Source organism: Delphinus delphis, chromosome 7 (assembly GCF_949987515.2).
Source record: "Delphinus delphis chromosome 7, mDelDel1.2, whole genome shotgun sequence".
Classification (NCBI taxonomy): Eukaryota; Metazoa; Chordata; class Mammalia; order Artiodactyla; family Delphinidae; genus Delphinus; species Delphinus delphis.
The window spans coordinates 15892694-15909964 of record NC_082689.1 but is presented as its reverse complement, the minus strand read 5'-3'; the positions used below and the strand labels follow the sequence as shown (position 1 = coordinate 15909964).

At 41.1% G+C, this 17271-nt stretch overlaps 1 protein-coding gene across 2 annotated transcripts in view; it reads right to left on the bottom strand.

Annotated features, from left to right (window-relative positions):
* The window catches only part of PAX3 (paired box 3), a 94018-nt gene that overhangs the window by 9035 nt on the left and 67712 nt on the right, over positions 1-17271 (bottom strand). For both annotated transcript variants that reach the window (XM_060015512.1, XM_060015514.1), the window contains exons 6-7: positions 10863-11028; positions 9774-9988 (exon numbers count right to left, since the gene is read on the bottom strand). In XM_060015512.1, the coding sequence (XP_059871495.1) occupies positions 9774-9988; positions 10863-11028 (381 nt within the window). The remainder of the gene's footprint in view (positions 1-9773; positions 9989-10862; positions 11029-17271) is intronic.

Below are 17271 nucleotides of genomic sequence, written 5' to 3'. Positions count from 1 at the left end.
TTTAAAATTACATGTCAATAAATCAAAATAAGAATAGGAAACAACAGGACAACCCTGTCCCCTCCCTACTCTTAGCCCCATGGAATGAAGGATGGTTGCCTCTTCTTTTCATTGTAGTGGGTTCTCATGTTATTGTGATCTGAATTACTCAAACAAAACCAATTTTTGTACATTGTATTTCTAGGGAGTATCATATCCCAGTAGCATTACAATGACTGCATTCTGAATGGACACCAATATGTGTCCTTAGGTCTTTAAAATGTCTGAGTAGAATACCTTAAAATACTCCAGTCCACCAAGAAACTGCTTTTCCTTTGATGGTATTCAGCTTCCACATTTGTCTTATTCACCAGGGACAAAGAAAAGTATGTCTTTTTGTCAGAGGCCTGCGTGATATTTTTCAGCAAACAATAATGAGAGCTCTGTTGCAACAAACAGTATTATCACTTTATCAAAATGCATTTAATCCTTTTAAGTACTGTGTTTCTCAGCGTAGCTCTATAGGGTGACTCTTTTGCAATATCTCCCAAGTTTAACAGGAGGATGAAACAGAAGCTGAGATAGTTTAAGCAACTTGCCTGAAGACACACAGCTAGTGAGTGGCTGTTAAGTACTGGAATCTACTAAACAGGAATTCTCTCTGTTTTTACTCCCTTTTTCTGCCTATCTTAACATTATTAAGCAGTTAATAGCTTCTTCTTTAAAATTACTCTTTTTCCTGCTAAGGTCACTTGCAGAGGGTGACAATGTATTGAAGCAGGAGATAACAGCAGACATTAAATAGAAGGAACATTCACTAGTGAAAAAAAATTAAAGAACAGTTCTAGAAATGGACAAATCATGAGTTGGGTCTCTACCCATTTTTTTCATTCAGCACTTCCTAGGAAATGTTCCTCAAAACTTGGTAGTCTGATACTCAACAAAAGGGATCCCCAGTTAAATTAGAGAACACTGAGTTAAACAAACATGTTTCTATACTGCAAGGCTCGTCAGAGCCTTTAGTAGGCTAATGTGCACTGCCACTCTGAAAGGTAAAGGGATATAATTTGAAATATTTACCAAATCGTTGGCTCAAAATCCTTTTTCCCCAAACCACTATTTCAAAGAGCCCACTTTGGGGAACAAGCCTTTATTATGAGACACTGTTTGGTTTCTGGGTGTTCAAAGATGATTATGACCTAGTATCATGCTTCTAGAAGCTCATGGTCCAAAGGGGGATGGATATGTTATAATACAGTGTGGTATGTATTTTAACAAGGTATAAACACACTAATGTAGCATCAACGGAGACTAAAGTAAGAAATTCTGCCTACAAGTGTCACAGAAGGGTTCATACTGAACTAGAAATTTTCCCTTGGAATCTTATATATAGAGGGTCGGCTCTTTAGAGGGTTTTTACACTTGATCTTAGCCCAAAGGCCGAGAAGTGATATAAAGGCTTTTTGAATCGACAACTGTTTAATTAGCTTTTGTAATGCAAGCTACCCAGAATGAGACATCAGCATTTTGTGGAGGGAAAAGATGGTTATTTCTTTAAATAATGCCTGCATCCTTCATTAGTTCAGTGCTGAGGACAGCCTGCCCAGTCATCTCACAGCTCCAAAATATTCCCCGCAAGGTAGAAACACAACCCTTTGATTCCACAAAATGCACTATCTCAAAGGGTCTCCCAATTTACCATCTTTTCCATTGATCAGTGGAGACAATACAATCACTAATCTCAGAAACTCTAGTTTACTGAACTCTAGCTAAACGTCGAGAGGAATTTTTAAATATGACACTATACATTGAAAAATATACACCTCTGATGAAACCCAGACTGTTTTGCAGAGACAGATTCTTTAAAAAAAAAAAAAAATAGTATACAACGAATGACTGAATCCAGTCTTCTGTGTCTGCAGTACAAAGCACACATTCAGCCTCTAATTGAATAAATATGCAAGTATTGAGATTTCTATAGATATTGCCATTTTGCAAATGCAGTAATAAATTAAAAGCTTTACATTGCATTCCAACCACATATAAAGGGTTGATTCAGACCATTGGCCTCACACTAGAATTCAGCACGGCTTTCCTATGTTTTACTGACGAAAAAGAAAACCTTTTTATTCCAGTAGCTTAGTTATGGACCAAGCGATCACACTCAATTTTTTCTCTTCAATGGCTAAAGGAATTCAAATGGGCCTAAATACCTTGGGGTTGTTACATTTTTTGTCCAATGTACAAGAGAAAGTAGCTGATGGAATTTCTACATAAATCAATTGAATTCACAAAAAAATTTTATTTCAGCAAGAAAGGTTTTCTTGTGGCTCATTTCAGTGACATGACGTAAGATTCAGTCACTGGTGGCTGCTGCTCCCTTCCTTTCTTTTAAAAGGAGATTTTGGCCAGGTACTTGCTTCTCTCACAATTCTCCAACTAACTCGAGAGGCTGTGGCTAGAGCTGACATAAACCAGGGCTCTCCTCGCGCTCTTTAAGGGTAGCAACCACAGCCTTCGGAGAAAGACCAAAGGCACCAGGTCAGTTACAGGCTGCATTGATTCAACAAATGGATTAGCAACAACGTTTTCACCACGAAGCAGAATATCTTGAAAACCGAATATGGAGGAATGGAAACATGCAAATGGCCAGTGGTTACTCTGGTGTAGCTGAAATGGGCTTAGTTATGATCGTAAACATCCTTGAGCCTTCATAAACATGTAAAAGGCTTCTGCAGCCCTGGCTGTGAGCTCATGAGTTGCTTTAGAAATGAAACAGAAAGAGGCTGAATCTTCGGAGAGGCTGCCACTCTTGCACAGAATGTCTCTCTGTCCAAGCTTTGTTTGACACCCAATCAATCTCTTTAATCAAAAGCACTCCTTTTTCTTCCACAGATGAATTTCTGGAAATTGTAAGAGGGGAGTGCCTTTGTTTGGAAATGAGTTGGGGGCAGGCCACCTGTTTGTCTGGTTCTTCACGATGATAAAGGTAGGTTGAGGGCACAGGATCTGCAACCTGTGTGTGAAATGGACAAAACAAATGGCCTGGCATCAAGCAGCTTCTGGATGTGTGCCCAAAATGTCCAGAAAAATAGCTCTCCTGAAACAGGAGCTGGCCCCGCCATCACGGTAAATCTTACTGCTTTTACATGTATCAACAGTACTAAAGAAGACCAAGGAATTGCTATACCACAGTGAAAAGGATATTCTCTCTATACAAAACAGAAAAGTACCCATCTCAACCATGCTGAATGACTATACCCCATTCGCATAACAAACTGATGTGTAGTAAATCGCACACCTTCGATGGACAAAAATCCTTCATCTTGCCTTGCAGCTAAGGAATTTGAGATACTTGTGAACACTGTGGTCCAGGAAATGACAAGCAAAATCAAAAGCAGTCTTGAGTTCTGTGTACACATATTAATGCTTAAATGCTTCTCCCTAGTAAGTTTCAGGAGTAACAAATGTTTGTCAAAAGAAACGGTGCTGAGCAATTGAAATCTGATTTGAAATGGAACCACGACAGTCTAATACATATATGCATGAAGTGGAGAAGCTGCCTAATAAGCGTAGCTGACACCAAATATGCAATTTACATACATTACACACTGATAATCTCAATTTTAATATTATTCTTTAAAAGTAGCTGGATGGGTGGTGGAGTTAAAATTTTTCTTTTATAAAATGTGAATAAGAACAAAAGTGTATCCTGACGTCTTCCACCATTAACTACAACCTCCTTAGTGTAAAGATATATCTGCTCTTTCTTGGGTCCGTTTCAGAGGCAGGATCTCATCCCCACAGAGCTGTGATGATTCAACCAGACTTAACAGATGAATGGTCGATAAACTTGATGAGATCTGCAGACCTACTCTTTGTTCCTGAGGTGCTGAGTGGTGAGCAAACATTCAAGCGTGTTTAAGCCTGGTACACAAATCTTTATGAGAATTTTTTCTTTCCTCAGTACATTATCCATGAAATAGGACAGGTGTACTGGTTATTCAATTACATCTTACACAAACCTGGCCAAAATTTGAAATGAGGCCTCTGAGCATAGATCTTACTGTGGGGATTTATTATTAACAGTTAGAAGTTGTCTATAACAAACCTTTTTTTTGTAATTTAAGCCGATTTTCTTATTTTATCATTGGTTTCACTCATAAACCAGAAACGAAAATCGGCCCATCTGTTCTAAACATAAAATGTGTTCATAATAATCCAGATTTATACCAAATGTATTTTTAAGTATTGCTGAATTGAGAGAGTACTCCAAATTTATAGCCTCTGAGGTTACAAAGAGGACTTCCTCTTTTTAAGGAGGAAAATGCTTAAAATGAACGTAGGAAAGGCTCAGAAAGCTTCTTGGATATCAAATGGCTCCGTAGGAAAAAAAAAATGTCAATGATATAAGAGTAAATGAATCAAAACCATATGGATCAAATTTTCCCTAAAATATACAGTTTGAAAAATTAAGGAGGAAAAGTGCTTGGCAAAATGTGTTTTAGGTTTTACCAAACCCAAAACATTCAAAGAATCATTTGCAATGGTTGATGAACCCTAAATGCAGCCAACTTGGCCCATTTTTGTATACTACATAACAATAAAAAAAAGCTTCCTAGATAACTTCATAGTGTAACCCACTGATACTGTATTTCACTCAAGAAATCATTAGAAGCTGTCACCAGAAACCGTGGTGTTTGTAGGAGTAGGGGGTGCCTGAAACGATATAAGTGTGTTCATTTAATTGGCCTTGTTTTGGGGGTTTGGCTCTGCGTGTTTGGGAGGTGGGGGGAGCAGTGAGGGTAATGTTTCTTGCAAAGGAAAGTTAATTAGAAGAACATGGGCCAAACGTTAATTAGTCTCACGTCTTGAGCATGAGAATATGGTAGTATTTCCTTGGCACTCCGTAGTCCAAGTCGGCATTCCTTTTTTTCTCCTGCACATGCAGGAAGGCGCTGGGAACACACCAGCTGGGTTTGGAGGGGAAATACGTGGTCTCTATTTCCCTTTGCTCTTTCTGTGGTGTTCCCACACCAAGAAAACACAACTTTTCAAAAGAGGGTGCTACTGCAGGGTAGAGGGAGTTGAATGGTTTCCTTCTCAGATGGTTTCCTTCTCAGATCGTGTTTTGTCATTCATCATAAAAGCCTCATCTCCTGAAAGGGTTATATAGTTCAAATGGTCCTAGAAATTCAGAGACAGTAGAAAATTTCAAGGGAATTAGCCTATTCCCAACCCACCCATCCCTGAGAATCTCAAGTTCCCTGACAAATCCAGCTTTTGAGGGAGTGTGAAGCCCAGCCCTCCATCTGTGAAGGCTTTTGACGGTTCCTGCAGGAAAATCAAGTTGAATATCAGTGCTGGAGCCCATGGAAAACTTTCTACAGCATTATGCTCCTTCAGCAAGTGAAATGTGTAATTTCGTTTATTAAAGAACTAGTAATAACTGCAAGAGAGGTAGACTTGGCTTTTAACTCTGCCAGTGACTCTAACTGTGTTGCACTGGCCTCAGCTTTTGCATAAATAAAATGGGAATATTCCCCAGATACAGTTATGGATTCCCTCAGAACAAGACACACTTTTCCAATGATTCAGTAACACACAGACACTTTTAGCAACTTGAGGAAGGATACGACCAAAGCTTCTAAAAGTTTTCATCAGGATTCTGAGATTTGGAATGTCATAGATGCCTGTCAGTCTACTACTACTCTAATCCCACCAGCTGGACAGTGGAACCTTTTCCTGATTCACTGCTTCACACCCATCCCTCCCGAAGCTGAGAATTTCTCTGGGAAAAGCACTGAGGGAATCTAAGAAACACCATTTGACTAATGGCTCTGATTCCAAGCATTTTTTTTTTTTTTTTTTTTTTTTTAGGCCGCAGGTCATGAGAGATCTTAGTTTCCTGAACCCGCGGCCCGGGCAGTGAAGCACGGAGTCTTGCCCACTGGACCAAAAAGGAAGTCCCTGATTCCAAGCTTTAAAAGAATCTTTGCTCAAGGGAGCTGATATGTTAGAGACCCCAAGGGAAAATCAACTACATCCCTCACACCAACAGAGAAACAATTTGCTTATCATAATGGTGTCTATTAATTCTTTGACAAGAAACTAGAAAGCCGATTTCACAATGGTTCACATACTTTCTAACTCATGATTTCCAAGTCTGAATGGCAAACAACACATCAATTTCGATGACACTAAGAAAAGAATCAAATAAAATAGCATCCACTAAAGAGATTTACAATGAATTGATCATAATGACTCAAAAAACTTTAGCTCCAATTCAGTTTAAATGAATAGGTAGGTAAAGACCTATGATGAAGAGTAAAGGCAGGGAATAGGTAAGATGCAAAGTTACATATTATATAACATAGAACATGCATACTATCTCAATTATATGTGTGTGTGTGTGTGTGTGTGTGTGTGTGTGTGTGTGTGTGTATATATATATTTTTTTTTAAGCATAAGACCCAGAAAGAGCTGAAAGGCAATATGCAAGAATATTAATAGTGACTCCCCAGGGGAATTTTTTTCCTACTCTAGAGATACCTTTTTAAATTTTTTTTCCATTTTCTACAATAACCATGAAGTACTTTTTATTATTGGGGGAAGTTAAAAGATTGATAAGAAAAATGTGTAAAGCAAAAAAGCATGTAGGGCTTCCCTAGTGGCGCAGTGGTTAAGAACCTGCCTGCCAACGCAGGGGAAAACAGGTTCGAGCCCTGGTCCGGGAAGATCCCACATGCCGCGGAGCAACTAAGCCTGTGTGCCACAACTACAGAGCCTGTGCTCTAGAGCCCACGTACCACAACTACGGAAGCCCGAGTGTCTAGAGCCCTTGCTCCGCAACAAGAGAAGCCACCGCAATGAGAAGCCTGCGCACCACAATCAAGAGTAGCCCCTGCTCGCTGCAACTAGAGAAAGCCCGCGAGCAGCAACGAAGACCCAATGTAGCCAAAAATGAATAAATAAATTTATAAAAATTTTTTAAAAAGCATGTAAAGAGTGCATTAGCAAAAAGAGTGTTAATTAACCCAAATCCAAAGTTTAGAAAACTAGTTTCTATAAAATGATTTTAAAATATGAATAAGACCCCCACCTCTATTTTTTATGAAACCTGTCTCCTCTTCACCCAACTGGGTGCTATCATGAATGAGATTCGAGAGGAGGAGCTGGGAATCCTCTGTCCAGCCCCAGCTCTCTCACTCAGCGCTGTGACCACAAGCTCTCCGAGCCGCAGTTGATTTGTCTGTATATTAGACGTCCAGATAGAGACAGAGGAAATGGAAAAGTTGGAGGAGAAGAGGAGAAATGGCAGTCGCAGGTTTAGTTCTGTTTTTAATGTAATATGATCCAGTATATTAATAAGCACTTCTCTATAGCAAGGAAAAAGACTAAGCCATGACCACACTTTCTTTACTCTCTTCTTTCGTTAACAGGTAAACCAGCTGTTAGACGTGGACTCTTTTCTTCAAATTTTCTTTACAATATTTTTAATAAAGCCAAACAATCACAAACAGGGTAGTGCACACCTCCCCACCTTGCTTAAATAGAGGCATTCCTGAGAAATGGTAAATCTGAAAGGCTATAAAATCTGTTTTAATTCCCAACTCTCCTAATGTCCCTATTCCATCTTTCTGTAAATATGTCTGGCAAGATATTGATTCACTCAGCCTTTTTTCCTCCAACTTTGCCTAAGGAAACAAGGAGGAGCTTCATATTTTTCATTTCTTTTCTAACTCACTGGAGATGCTACGAGAACTAAGACAACATGGGTTCCTAGTGGTGGGTTGAGGAGGAAATATATGGTAGAAATGCAAGATGTCCTGGATATTTGCAATTTAATAAGTGAGGAGTTAACATAATGTGTAAGAGCATAGTAAAGAAATACAGGAGAAGTTGCCTGTGGAATTTTCCATGGCTTGATATTGGAATGATTCCCACCCTACCGCCAACTCTGGAATCATAGCCAGGCTTCTTGAAATCAAGGATTAACAGTTTCAAGGTCAAGTGCTAGTACCTCCATTTATATAACACAGTATAATACACTTATACTTCCTATAACATACAAGAGCAGACGTCTATAATACAAGAAACTAGGAGCTTCACTTAGAGAATACATGTTCGTGTCATTATTTTTATTATGCTCGAACACTAAGAAATGCCAAAAGAATCCTGGGTCTCACCTTACAGAAGTGGTTCGAGTTGAAGTTTACTTTTATGCAAACTTTCAACTAAATCATGTTCATAAAAAGCTCTTCTATGGCCCCAAATGACTTATAAAACAGCAGAGATAACTACTTCTGATGTTACTTCTAAACTGTGGAAGAAGCTTCTATGCTATAGATCCAGACATTTAAAGATGAATCTATTAATATAAATCCATGATTTTCATGCAAAATCACATTCACAGAGGCGAGCACTTGGAAATTAAATGTATTAAAGTCCTGTAGGAAGCATGTCCATTGTTTTCATGTTGTTATTTTTCAGCTGAGGCTTAAAGCCACCTCTTATTTTTTATCCCAGGATGTGCTATAGGAATCTATGAAACTTAATTACATTCACTGTTACAAAAAAGGATTTACGAACTTTTGCCTTTAGGCAGAAATGTTTATTTCATTGCCTTTGCTATTCATTCTTTTCAACTCCAACGGCTTTGAACTTTTCAGCTGCTCGGAGTTATCACCGTTGTGCAGAGCCCAGGAACTCCACTCCCAAGACGCAGACCACAAGTTGAAGAAAACGAAGAAGGCAAAGATATATGAGTCGTTATTTTGGCCACCCTTTGTGCCATTAAAATCTCATTTTCTGCCTATTAGAATGCCCTCTTGGTGTTTAGGCAGCAGTGATAGTCAGTGATTAGTGTGTAATTGAGTATAATTGTCTTTTCACTTTTCATTTGTGTCATTCTGAGCTTCTCTCTGTTTTTCTAACCACCAAGAGGAAAAAGGGGGTTAAGAAAAGATAAAGCTGTTAAAACTCTCACTCTCGGCCCTGAAGAGATTCTCGATTGCAATTATAGATTGCAACCCCTTCGTGACATTTCTCCAAATTCAGCGGGCAGCTCTCCTCGCCACCTGGGCCAAGTGCTCTCTAATAAAATCAAGTGATCTGTATTTAAACAACTGCTAATAATGTCAACCTCAGACAGATGCCACATGTAGGAAATTTAACCAACCCTCTGACATGCAATTATCAAGGCAATTTATTAATATAATCTCTCAAGAAAAGCTCATAGTTCAATGCAAATTAGAAAAACAATTACAACATTCAAATATCTATATATTCCCAAAGAGCAGTAATTCTCCTAATTTGTGCGTTTATAACTCATTTATCCTAGAGTTCTGTAGTCATCAGCTGGGTCTCTCTCCACACAACTTGTGAACCTCCTCTCCAAATACTGTATAAAAGCTTTGGTGTTTTCTAATTAAGTGTTTTTGCTCACAACCCTATCAGCTGACCAAATACCATTAAAAAAAGAAATGTGTGTGAACCTCTTACCCAAAACCCTGAACAAGGAGTGCAGAAGATGAATGCCTTGACAGCTAAGTATAACATACAATCTCTGTGATTACATTAAAAGTCACTTGGATTTTAAGTCTAAGCTACAACTTTTGATACAGCCCGTAGGAAGGGTGGAGAGAAAGGAAACCAGAAAACTGAAATCATGTGGCTTGTATAAAGAATACATTATGGTTTAAATTTGGCAATTCATTATATGACTGCCTCGGGGAATTGACTATTTGGTTCTGGTATACAGCAAATCGTCTGTCTGGAAACACGGGACTGACCTGAGGTGAAAGGCCATTGCCAATGGCGGGGTTCATGGGGTTGGAGGGCCCGGACGGAGGCACAAAGCTGTCTGTATAGCTGGAAAATCCATGCCTGGTGCTGGAGAGGCAGTAGGCAGAGCTGCTGTCCGGGGTGGAAGGAATAGTGCTTTGGTGTACAGTGCTTGGAGGAAGCGGCTGAGGTCTGTGGACCGTGCTGCTGGGATCCGACACGGCTGCAAGGAAGAAGGTCATCAGCCATAAATCTCCTTTGGAGGCCAGCAGAGAAAGTTCAGTACAAAAGTTCACAGTCACCAAGCCATCAGCAGTATATCCTGGTCAGCCACATGTAAATTTCAAACTGTCCTTCTTGACACTCAGGTCTAGAACCACTCATAACAAATACAGCCACATCTCTGCACGTATGTGCCGCTACATGATTTATCTACAGTTTCAACGCACACTCGCCCAGAACAGAAATTCAGAGATCACATCGACAGTGCGAACAAACCTATTTTGGTAGTGAATGTTATTCATCAACACGAGGATTAACCCACGTAAGAATTGCAAGTCTCAAGCTTCTTATCAAATTTACTTCCAAAGCACCTGAACATTAGTGTCACGGTATAGTTTCGAATGCCTGCAAGGCTATCTTTCATAATGCAAACTAATTTAGTTTTATCATTTATCCCATTCACCTCTATGCACTAAGACAGAGGGACTTTTTATCAAAGCTTACCTTCCCTCTACTCCTACTGCAGTTAGGAGCCGTTACAGAACTTCAGTTAATGGCAGACTGGAGTATAAATGTAAAGTTTTAACAAAGGAAAAGCAAATTGCATGCTTATTCAGGGATGCTGTTTTGTTTTGTTTTAAAATACTGAAACAGTATTATATTACAACACAGTTTATCTAGAGAGATTCAGACAGGTCACAGGACAAACTGTTTCTGAAATGGGACAGGTATCAGTACTTTCAGGACAACCTGATGTAATGTAATGAGCATACAAACAGCCACAAGGACACCGCAGAAGATTTCACTGCATAAATTAAGCAGCAAGGAACAAGATTGGGCGTTGCATCTTAACCCCCGACTCCATTCCTCCATACCTTGTGGAATAGCTGTGGGCTGGTAAGAGGTCTCGGACAGCTGGTATGTTGGCAGAGTCGGCATGGCCGTGGGAGGGAATCCCCCCGGAATGAGATGGTTGAAAGCCATCAGTTGATTGGCCCCAGCCTGCTTCCTCCATCTTGCACGGCGGTTGCTAAACCAGACCTATGGATTTAATTTAAAATTTGAGGATTTCACTGATGAAATAATAGTACAGTCTTAATGAATTTTTCATGCTAAAACAGATTAAAGGCCCCTTACTGACAGGGCAAATAGACACAAGAGCCCTCCACCTTCTGGGTTGTATTGTCAGGGAAGAAAGGAGAGTTAGATGTCAGGGGTCAGTAGAGGGACTTCGAGGGCCTTCAATGGTCCTGCAGAGCCCCCACGAGCCCGGGGGGTGACCATGGGAAGGGATGGCTAAGCAGGGATGGGAACAACGGGAACTCCCTGCCATCACCATAAGCACCCTCCCACCTTCATGTACCGCAGCATAGCGGGGAGGATCCAGGAGTCTGTTTGGCCCCCGCGTGACACGTGTCCTAATTTGGTCTTACCTATCACACTAACCCTTGTTTTTTATAGTCTTATCAATGTGTTTGTATTTCTATGGACATTATGTGCACAATTCCTCGAAAGTCATATAAATTAACCAGAAGGATAAATGGAGCTATGCTACCATCCCTTCCAAAGTGTGAGACATTGTGCTGGTCTTCATGGAAATAGATGCTGAAGAGGTAAGTATTTCAAGAAATGAAAGCCTTTTATCTATGAAGCTCTTTTAAATAGTGGGTTTATTTATTATTTCTTTCAACAGCAGCTGTAAGCACCTATCTTTTCAACAGAGGGCTAAAGGGGTGGATAAGATAGGATCCCTGCGCTCCAGTAGCTTACTGTCTCCTCCTCTAGGAACTCACAGAGTAATCAAGGTCACCAAAATAACTGCTCACAGGAGGTAGAAACTCCATGTGTGAAAATGCAGAGAAATTAGGAGAAGTTTAGAGTGGAGACAAAGTTTCAACTCCTTTTAAAACTTGGATATGATTTCGAAAAGTGGTCACGCCAGTTGGAAGAGATACAAGAGACCAGCATGTCTAAGAAAAGTTGAGACTTGATTTCCTTATAGAACAAAGTTAACAATTATACAACTTAAATGTAAATTTCAAGTCACAAAACTTTTTTTTATTTTTATTTTTTGCGGTATGCGGGCCTCTCACTGTTGTGGCCTCTCGTGTTGCGGAGCACAGGCTCCGGACGCGCAGGCTCAGCGGCCATGGCTCACGGGCCCAGCCGCTCCAAGGCATGTGGGATCCTCCTGGACCGGGGCACAAACCCGTGTCCCCTGCATCGGCAGGCGGACTCTCAACCACTGCGCCACCAGGGAAGCCCTAAAATTTTTAAAAGAGTGGAGAGAGGAATGTCTCCCTTCTGTAGCAAGAAAGCCCAGTTTAACAGATACTTTGCCAAGGTATCTGCTTAAACTTTTGCCAATCACCCAAGCATTTATCTGGAAAAGAGTTTGGTCATCTCTAACCATGATGCAAGACAGTTGTAAGGAAAGCTATTTGAACTTCCTCAGAACACTAACATTGAATACTCCTTAAGTTTCCAACAGGAAAAGAAGGGAAGTCAATATTTTCCCATGTTGATACATAATTGAATTAGAGTTTTACTTAACTTAAGAAATTGCCACCTGGGATAACAGAACCATTGACAGCACTCAATTTCAGGTCTGCGTCAATTGTGTTTTCTCAGCGCAAGTCTAAGCGTCTGTTACCGGGACTCCCAAAGGCATCAGGGTAAGGAAACTGTTTTCAGGGAAGTGCTTGGAACAAGCTGGTTAGCCTGAGGAGGCTGGGGGTGAGAAATTAGGGTTGTTTTCATGTCTGAATGCACTGTCCCATACCACGCACTGTGTCATATTTTATAGTATAAAACCTCCAGATTAATGAGGCACACCTGGCTCAGGTGATGGGTTGTTTTTTTTTTTTCCTCCCCACACTTATCTAGACCAGCCCATGGGCAGTGCACCTTCAGGTTAATGTACTAGGCTGGGAGGAGAGTTGAATTTCCAAAAGTTCTGATGTGACTTCACTCATTCAGACTTACTGTCTTCAAATCTACTGGTGAGATCCCTTATGAAGAACTCAGAAGCTTGCCACTTCTGACATTATCAGAGCATGTTGCCAATCTCTCTGTGCCAACTTCCTGCTGTAACTTTTAGATAAGCAAACCAAATGTGATTTTTCCAGTGGGTGGGCTCTGCCTGGTTAGTTGATCAGTCTTAACCTACTTTTGATCTACATTCATGCTAACGCCTCCATAATCCAATTTTTTAAATCAAAAATGTCTTTGCTCAGATAATAAATTAGAAGAAACATCATAACTACAAATCCCTTCAAAACATTAAATCCAAAAGGCTAGGGGTAAAGTTTTGGGGGTTTTATTTCCATTTTTCCAAAATGATACAAGTAAATATTGATGACATGGAATAAACCTACCAGGAGTTGAATAAAAATTCTTATAGTTACAATACAGCATATATTATAACTACAATATAAGATGAAGAGAAATAGTTGGGAAGCAAATCTTTACTGAAAAACAAACCTTCAACAGGAGGTTTCAGAGTTTCCCAAAGGAAGGAATTTAAATGTTGTTTAAATTTAGGCTAAATAAATCCAGAGGGCTATTCCTGAGGGAAGCAGGGCTTACTGAAGACTGAGCTGCCTGTCTCTGGCCATTTAACCAGAATTTTCTTTTTTTTCTTTTTTTTTTTTTGCGGTACGCGGGCCTCTCACTGTTGTGGCCTCTCCCGCTGCAGAGCACAGGCTCCGGACGCGCAGGCTCAGCAGCCATGGCTCACGGGCCCAGCCGCTCCGCGGCATGTGGGATCTTCCCAGACCGGGGCACGAACCCATGTCCCTTGCATCGGCAGGCGGACTCTCAACCACTGCGCCACCAGGGAAGCCCTTAACCAGATTTTTCTATCGTCTTGCCCCTGCCAGCCTCTGCATCTCCTAGAACCAGCTGACACTGCCAACAGAAGCACTAAAGGAAAAATATACTGAAGTTGCAAAATGGGAAACAGCCCTTGCCTTCTTTATGCTTTGAAATTCATAAACATCTATTTTTAATAGAAAAAAAAATGCCCTTGAAATCACCTTCATTTTAAGTACCCAAACTGGCTATGCACAGTGATCCTGGGGTACTGTTATTAGCCCATCTTTGACTGAAAGACATTCCCTTGCCCTCAGAAGTCCTACCCAACTCTTCCAATATTGTCTGTCTAATTCCTAACAGACAATCAAGGAATAATCTACTGAATGGCTTGTATAAGCGCAGAATACTGAATATGTTCATCTAAAATGGGTGGAAGGCATCTATGATTCAGTTGTTACTATCACGAGAAACTTTGTTTTGAAAAGAGTAGCAATTGCAACAGAGACAAACTGGCCTTTGATGTTCTGGAGGACAATATGAGTGTTCCACCAATTTCTTAGCCAGAAGGGCAGGAAGAACAAGTTTTACTAAGCTATCTACCTATTAAATGTCATTCTACGATCTCTAATTCAATGTGATTTCACTCTCCCCACGCAGCATTACCTGGCCTTACACATCACACTTAGCATGGTAAGAAAGTGGGGCGGGAGACATACATTGGTGGATAACTACTCCCAGGCGTGGGTAATTGCTTACAATTGCCTGTATAATATCACACTACAGCAGAACCTTCCCTCGCACCAAGTTTTTATTTCATTTGATGAACTGCAGCCTGGTTCATTTTCATCTGCTCCTGGATCTTTCCCTACTTGTACGTCTCTCTTCAGAGCCCTTCTACAAAGTCATATTCACGCTTTTGGACATGATATTTAGATCCATTCTGGAGTAATATAATATCAAATGATTTTTTGAAACAAAATTTAAAATATAACATCATAATAACTAGGGATAAAAGGTAATGAATCACAAAAGAACAGGTCTTTATAAATTTTTCTCTTCACGAGTAAAAAAAGTACCAATTTGTTCTCAACAATGAAAGTTGTAAAAAAACTTAATATTTTAAGAAATACGGTAATACTTTTCATTCACATGGAAGCAGTGCAGACCAGGCAATAGTTGAATCCCACCTTTCCCCACCCCTCACTACCTCTGTGATCTTGAACAATTTGCATAATATCTGTGGGTCTCTGTTTTCTCATCTGCTAAATGGGAGAAATAAAAAACTCCTTCAGGGCTTCCCTGGTGGCGCAGTGGTTAAGAGTCCGCCTGCCGATGCAGGGGACACAGGTTCGTGCCCCGGTCCGGGAAGATCCCACATGCCGCAGAGCGGCTGGGCCCGTGAGCCATGGCCGCTGAGCCTGCGCGTCCGGAGCCTGTGCTCCGCAACAGGAGAAGCCACAACAGTGAGAGGCCCACGTACCACAAAAAAAAAAAAAAAAGCTCCCTCACAAGATTAAGTGAGACAATATAATCAATTAAATGAGACGATACAATCAAAGCTTGCAAAACACCTAAGAGATACTGTGTTCAGTAAATGTTAGTTATTAAATACAAACCACACTGAGAAATCCAAGAATTAAGAGACTTGCTTTTTTTTCTAAGCTCTCTGGTCTACAGCCAAAGCCTTTTGTGCCCCTGAGCAAACAGGAAAGTACCCAAATAACACCTCAAATAATTGAACGCCAGTTTGGCTTGAATGGAGACTTAGGTCCAAATTGCTTCCAAGGTTCACGGATTAGTGTTAATTGTCCCATGGTGTAAGCCTAATTTTGCCCGTCAATAAATTACTGGTTCACATTTTTGGCGTGGTCCTCAAAGGCAATCTAACCTACATTGTTCCAGATGGGTTATTTCAAATGCCATTTAAAAAATGGGAAGAGAATGTAATCATTAATCCTTAGAAAGAGAATTCTCAACAAGATTATAAAATGTTTCATTAAATACTAGAGCTGAGGGGCTTCCCTGCTGGCGCAGTGGTTGAGAATCTGCCTGCTAATGCAGGGGACACGGGTTCGAGCCCTGGTCTGGGAGGATCCCACATGCCGCGAAGCAACTAGGCCCGTGAGCCACAACTACTGAGCCTGCGCGTCTGGAGCCTGTGCTCCGCAACAAGAGAGGCTGCGATAGTGAAAGGCCCGCGCACCGCGATGAAGAGTGGCCCCCGCTTGCCACAACTAGAGAAATCCCTCGCGTAGAAACGAAGACCCAACACAGCAATAATTAATTAATTAATTAATAAACTCCTACCCCCAACATCTAAAAAAAAAATGATTTAAAAAAAATACTAGAGCTGAAACTAAAGTGCCAATTACAGTACTTTCCAAGTAGGTAAATTCAGGACAAGCTGCTTGTTCCCTGGACCTTCCCACTCACTCCACTCCCTCTCTCCCATATCTCACACGCCCAGCCCTCTTCCCATTGCTGCTACCCAGCCTTGACCACTGTATGGAGAGCAGGTTGGGGAAAGGATGAGCAAGGCTGATGAGGAGAAATGCCACGCTCCTGTGAATGTCAGAGGATCACGACACACATGAAAGTGTACTTAACTGCATCTTTATGTATCCCAAGGGCAAACTCCTGCAGAGAATTGTAGGATGACCACATTTTTGCTTTATTATGGAGTTCAGGACCAATATTCTGTACCTATCTTTAAACTATACAGATCTGGGGCTTCCCTGGTGGCGCAGTGGTTGAGAGTCCGCCTGCCAATGCAGGGGATGCGGGTTCGTGCCCCGGTCCGGGAAGATCCCACATGCCGTGGAGCGGCTGCGTCCGTGAGCCATGGCCACTGAGCCTGCGCGTCCGGAGCCTGTGCTCCGCAATGGGAGAGGCCACGACAGTGAGAGGCCCGCATACCGCAAAAAATAAAATAAAAATAAACTATACAGATCTGTTAGATGGCTTTAAACCACCATTGGGCTTCCCTGAGGATCACAAATTACTGATGCTATAAGGGTCCTGAGAGATCATGCATCCTAGGGGGTTTTAATTAAAGGAAAGAACAGGGGGGGATTTCCCTGGCAGTCCAGTGGTTAGGACTTCGCGCTCTCACTGCTGAGGGACTGGGTTCAATCCCTGGTCGGGGAACTAAAATCCCATAAGCTGTGTGGTGCTGCCAAAAAAAAAAAAAAAGAAAGAAAGAAAGAACAGGAGGTGGTGATTTTTGGGAATATGATGAGAGCTAGGGGCCCTCTCCCTATTTAACACTTGTGTACACACACACACACACACACACACACACACACACACACAGGCAAAGGCACAACATTTGTGCACAAATCTCAAGTTTCCCAGATCTCCTGAAGTCCATCCATGATTATCCTGGTCATCCATGGACCCAGACTAAGATCATCTGATCTAAACCCCATATTTTCAAATTTGTATTTAAATTTTGAAAAACCTGAAGTC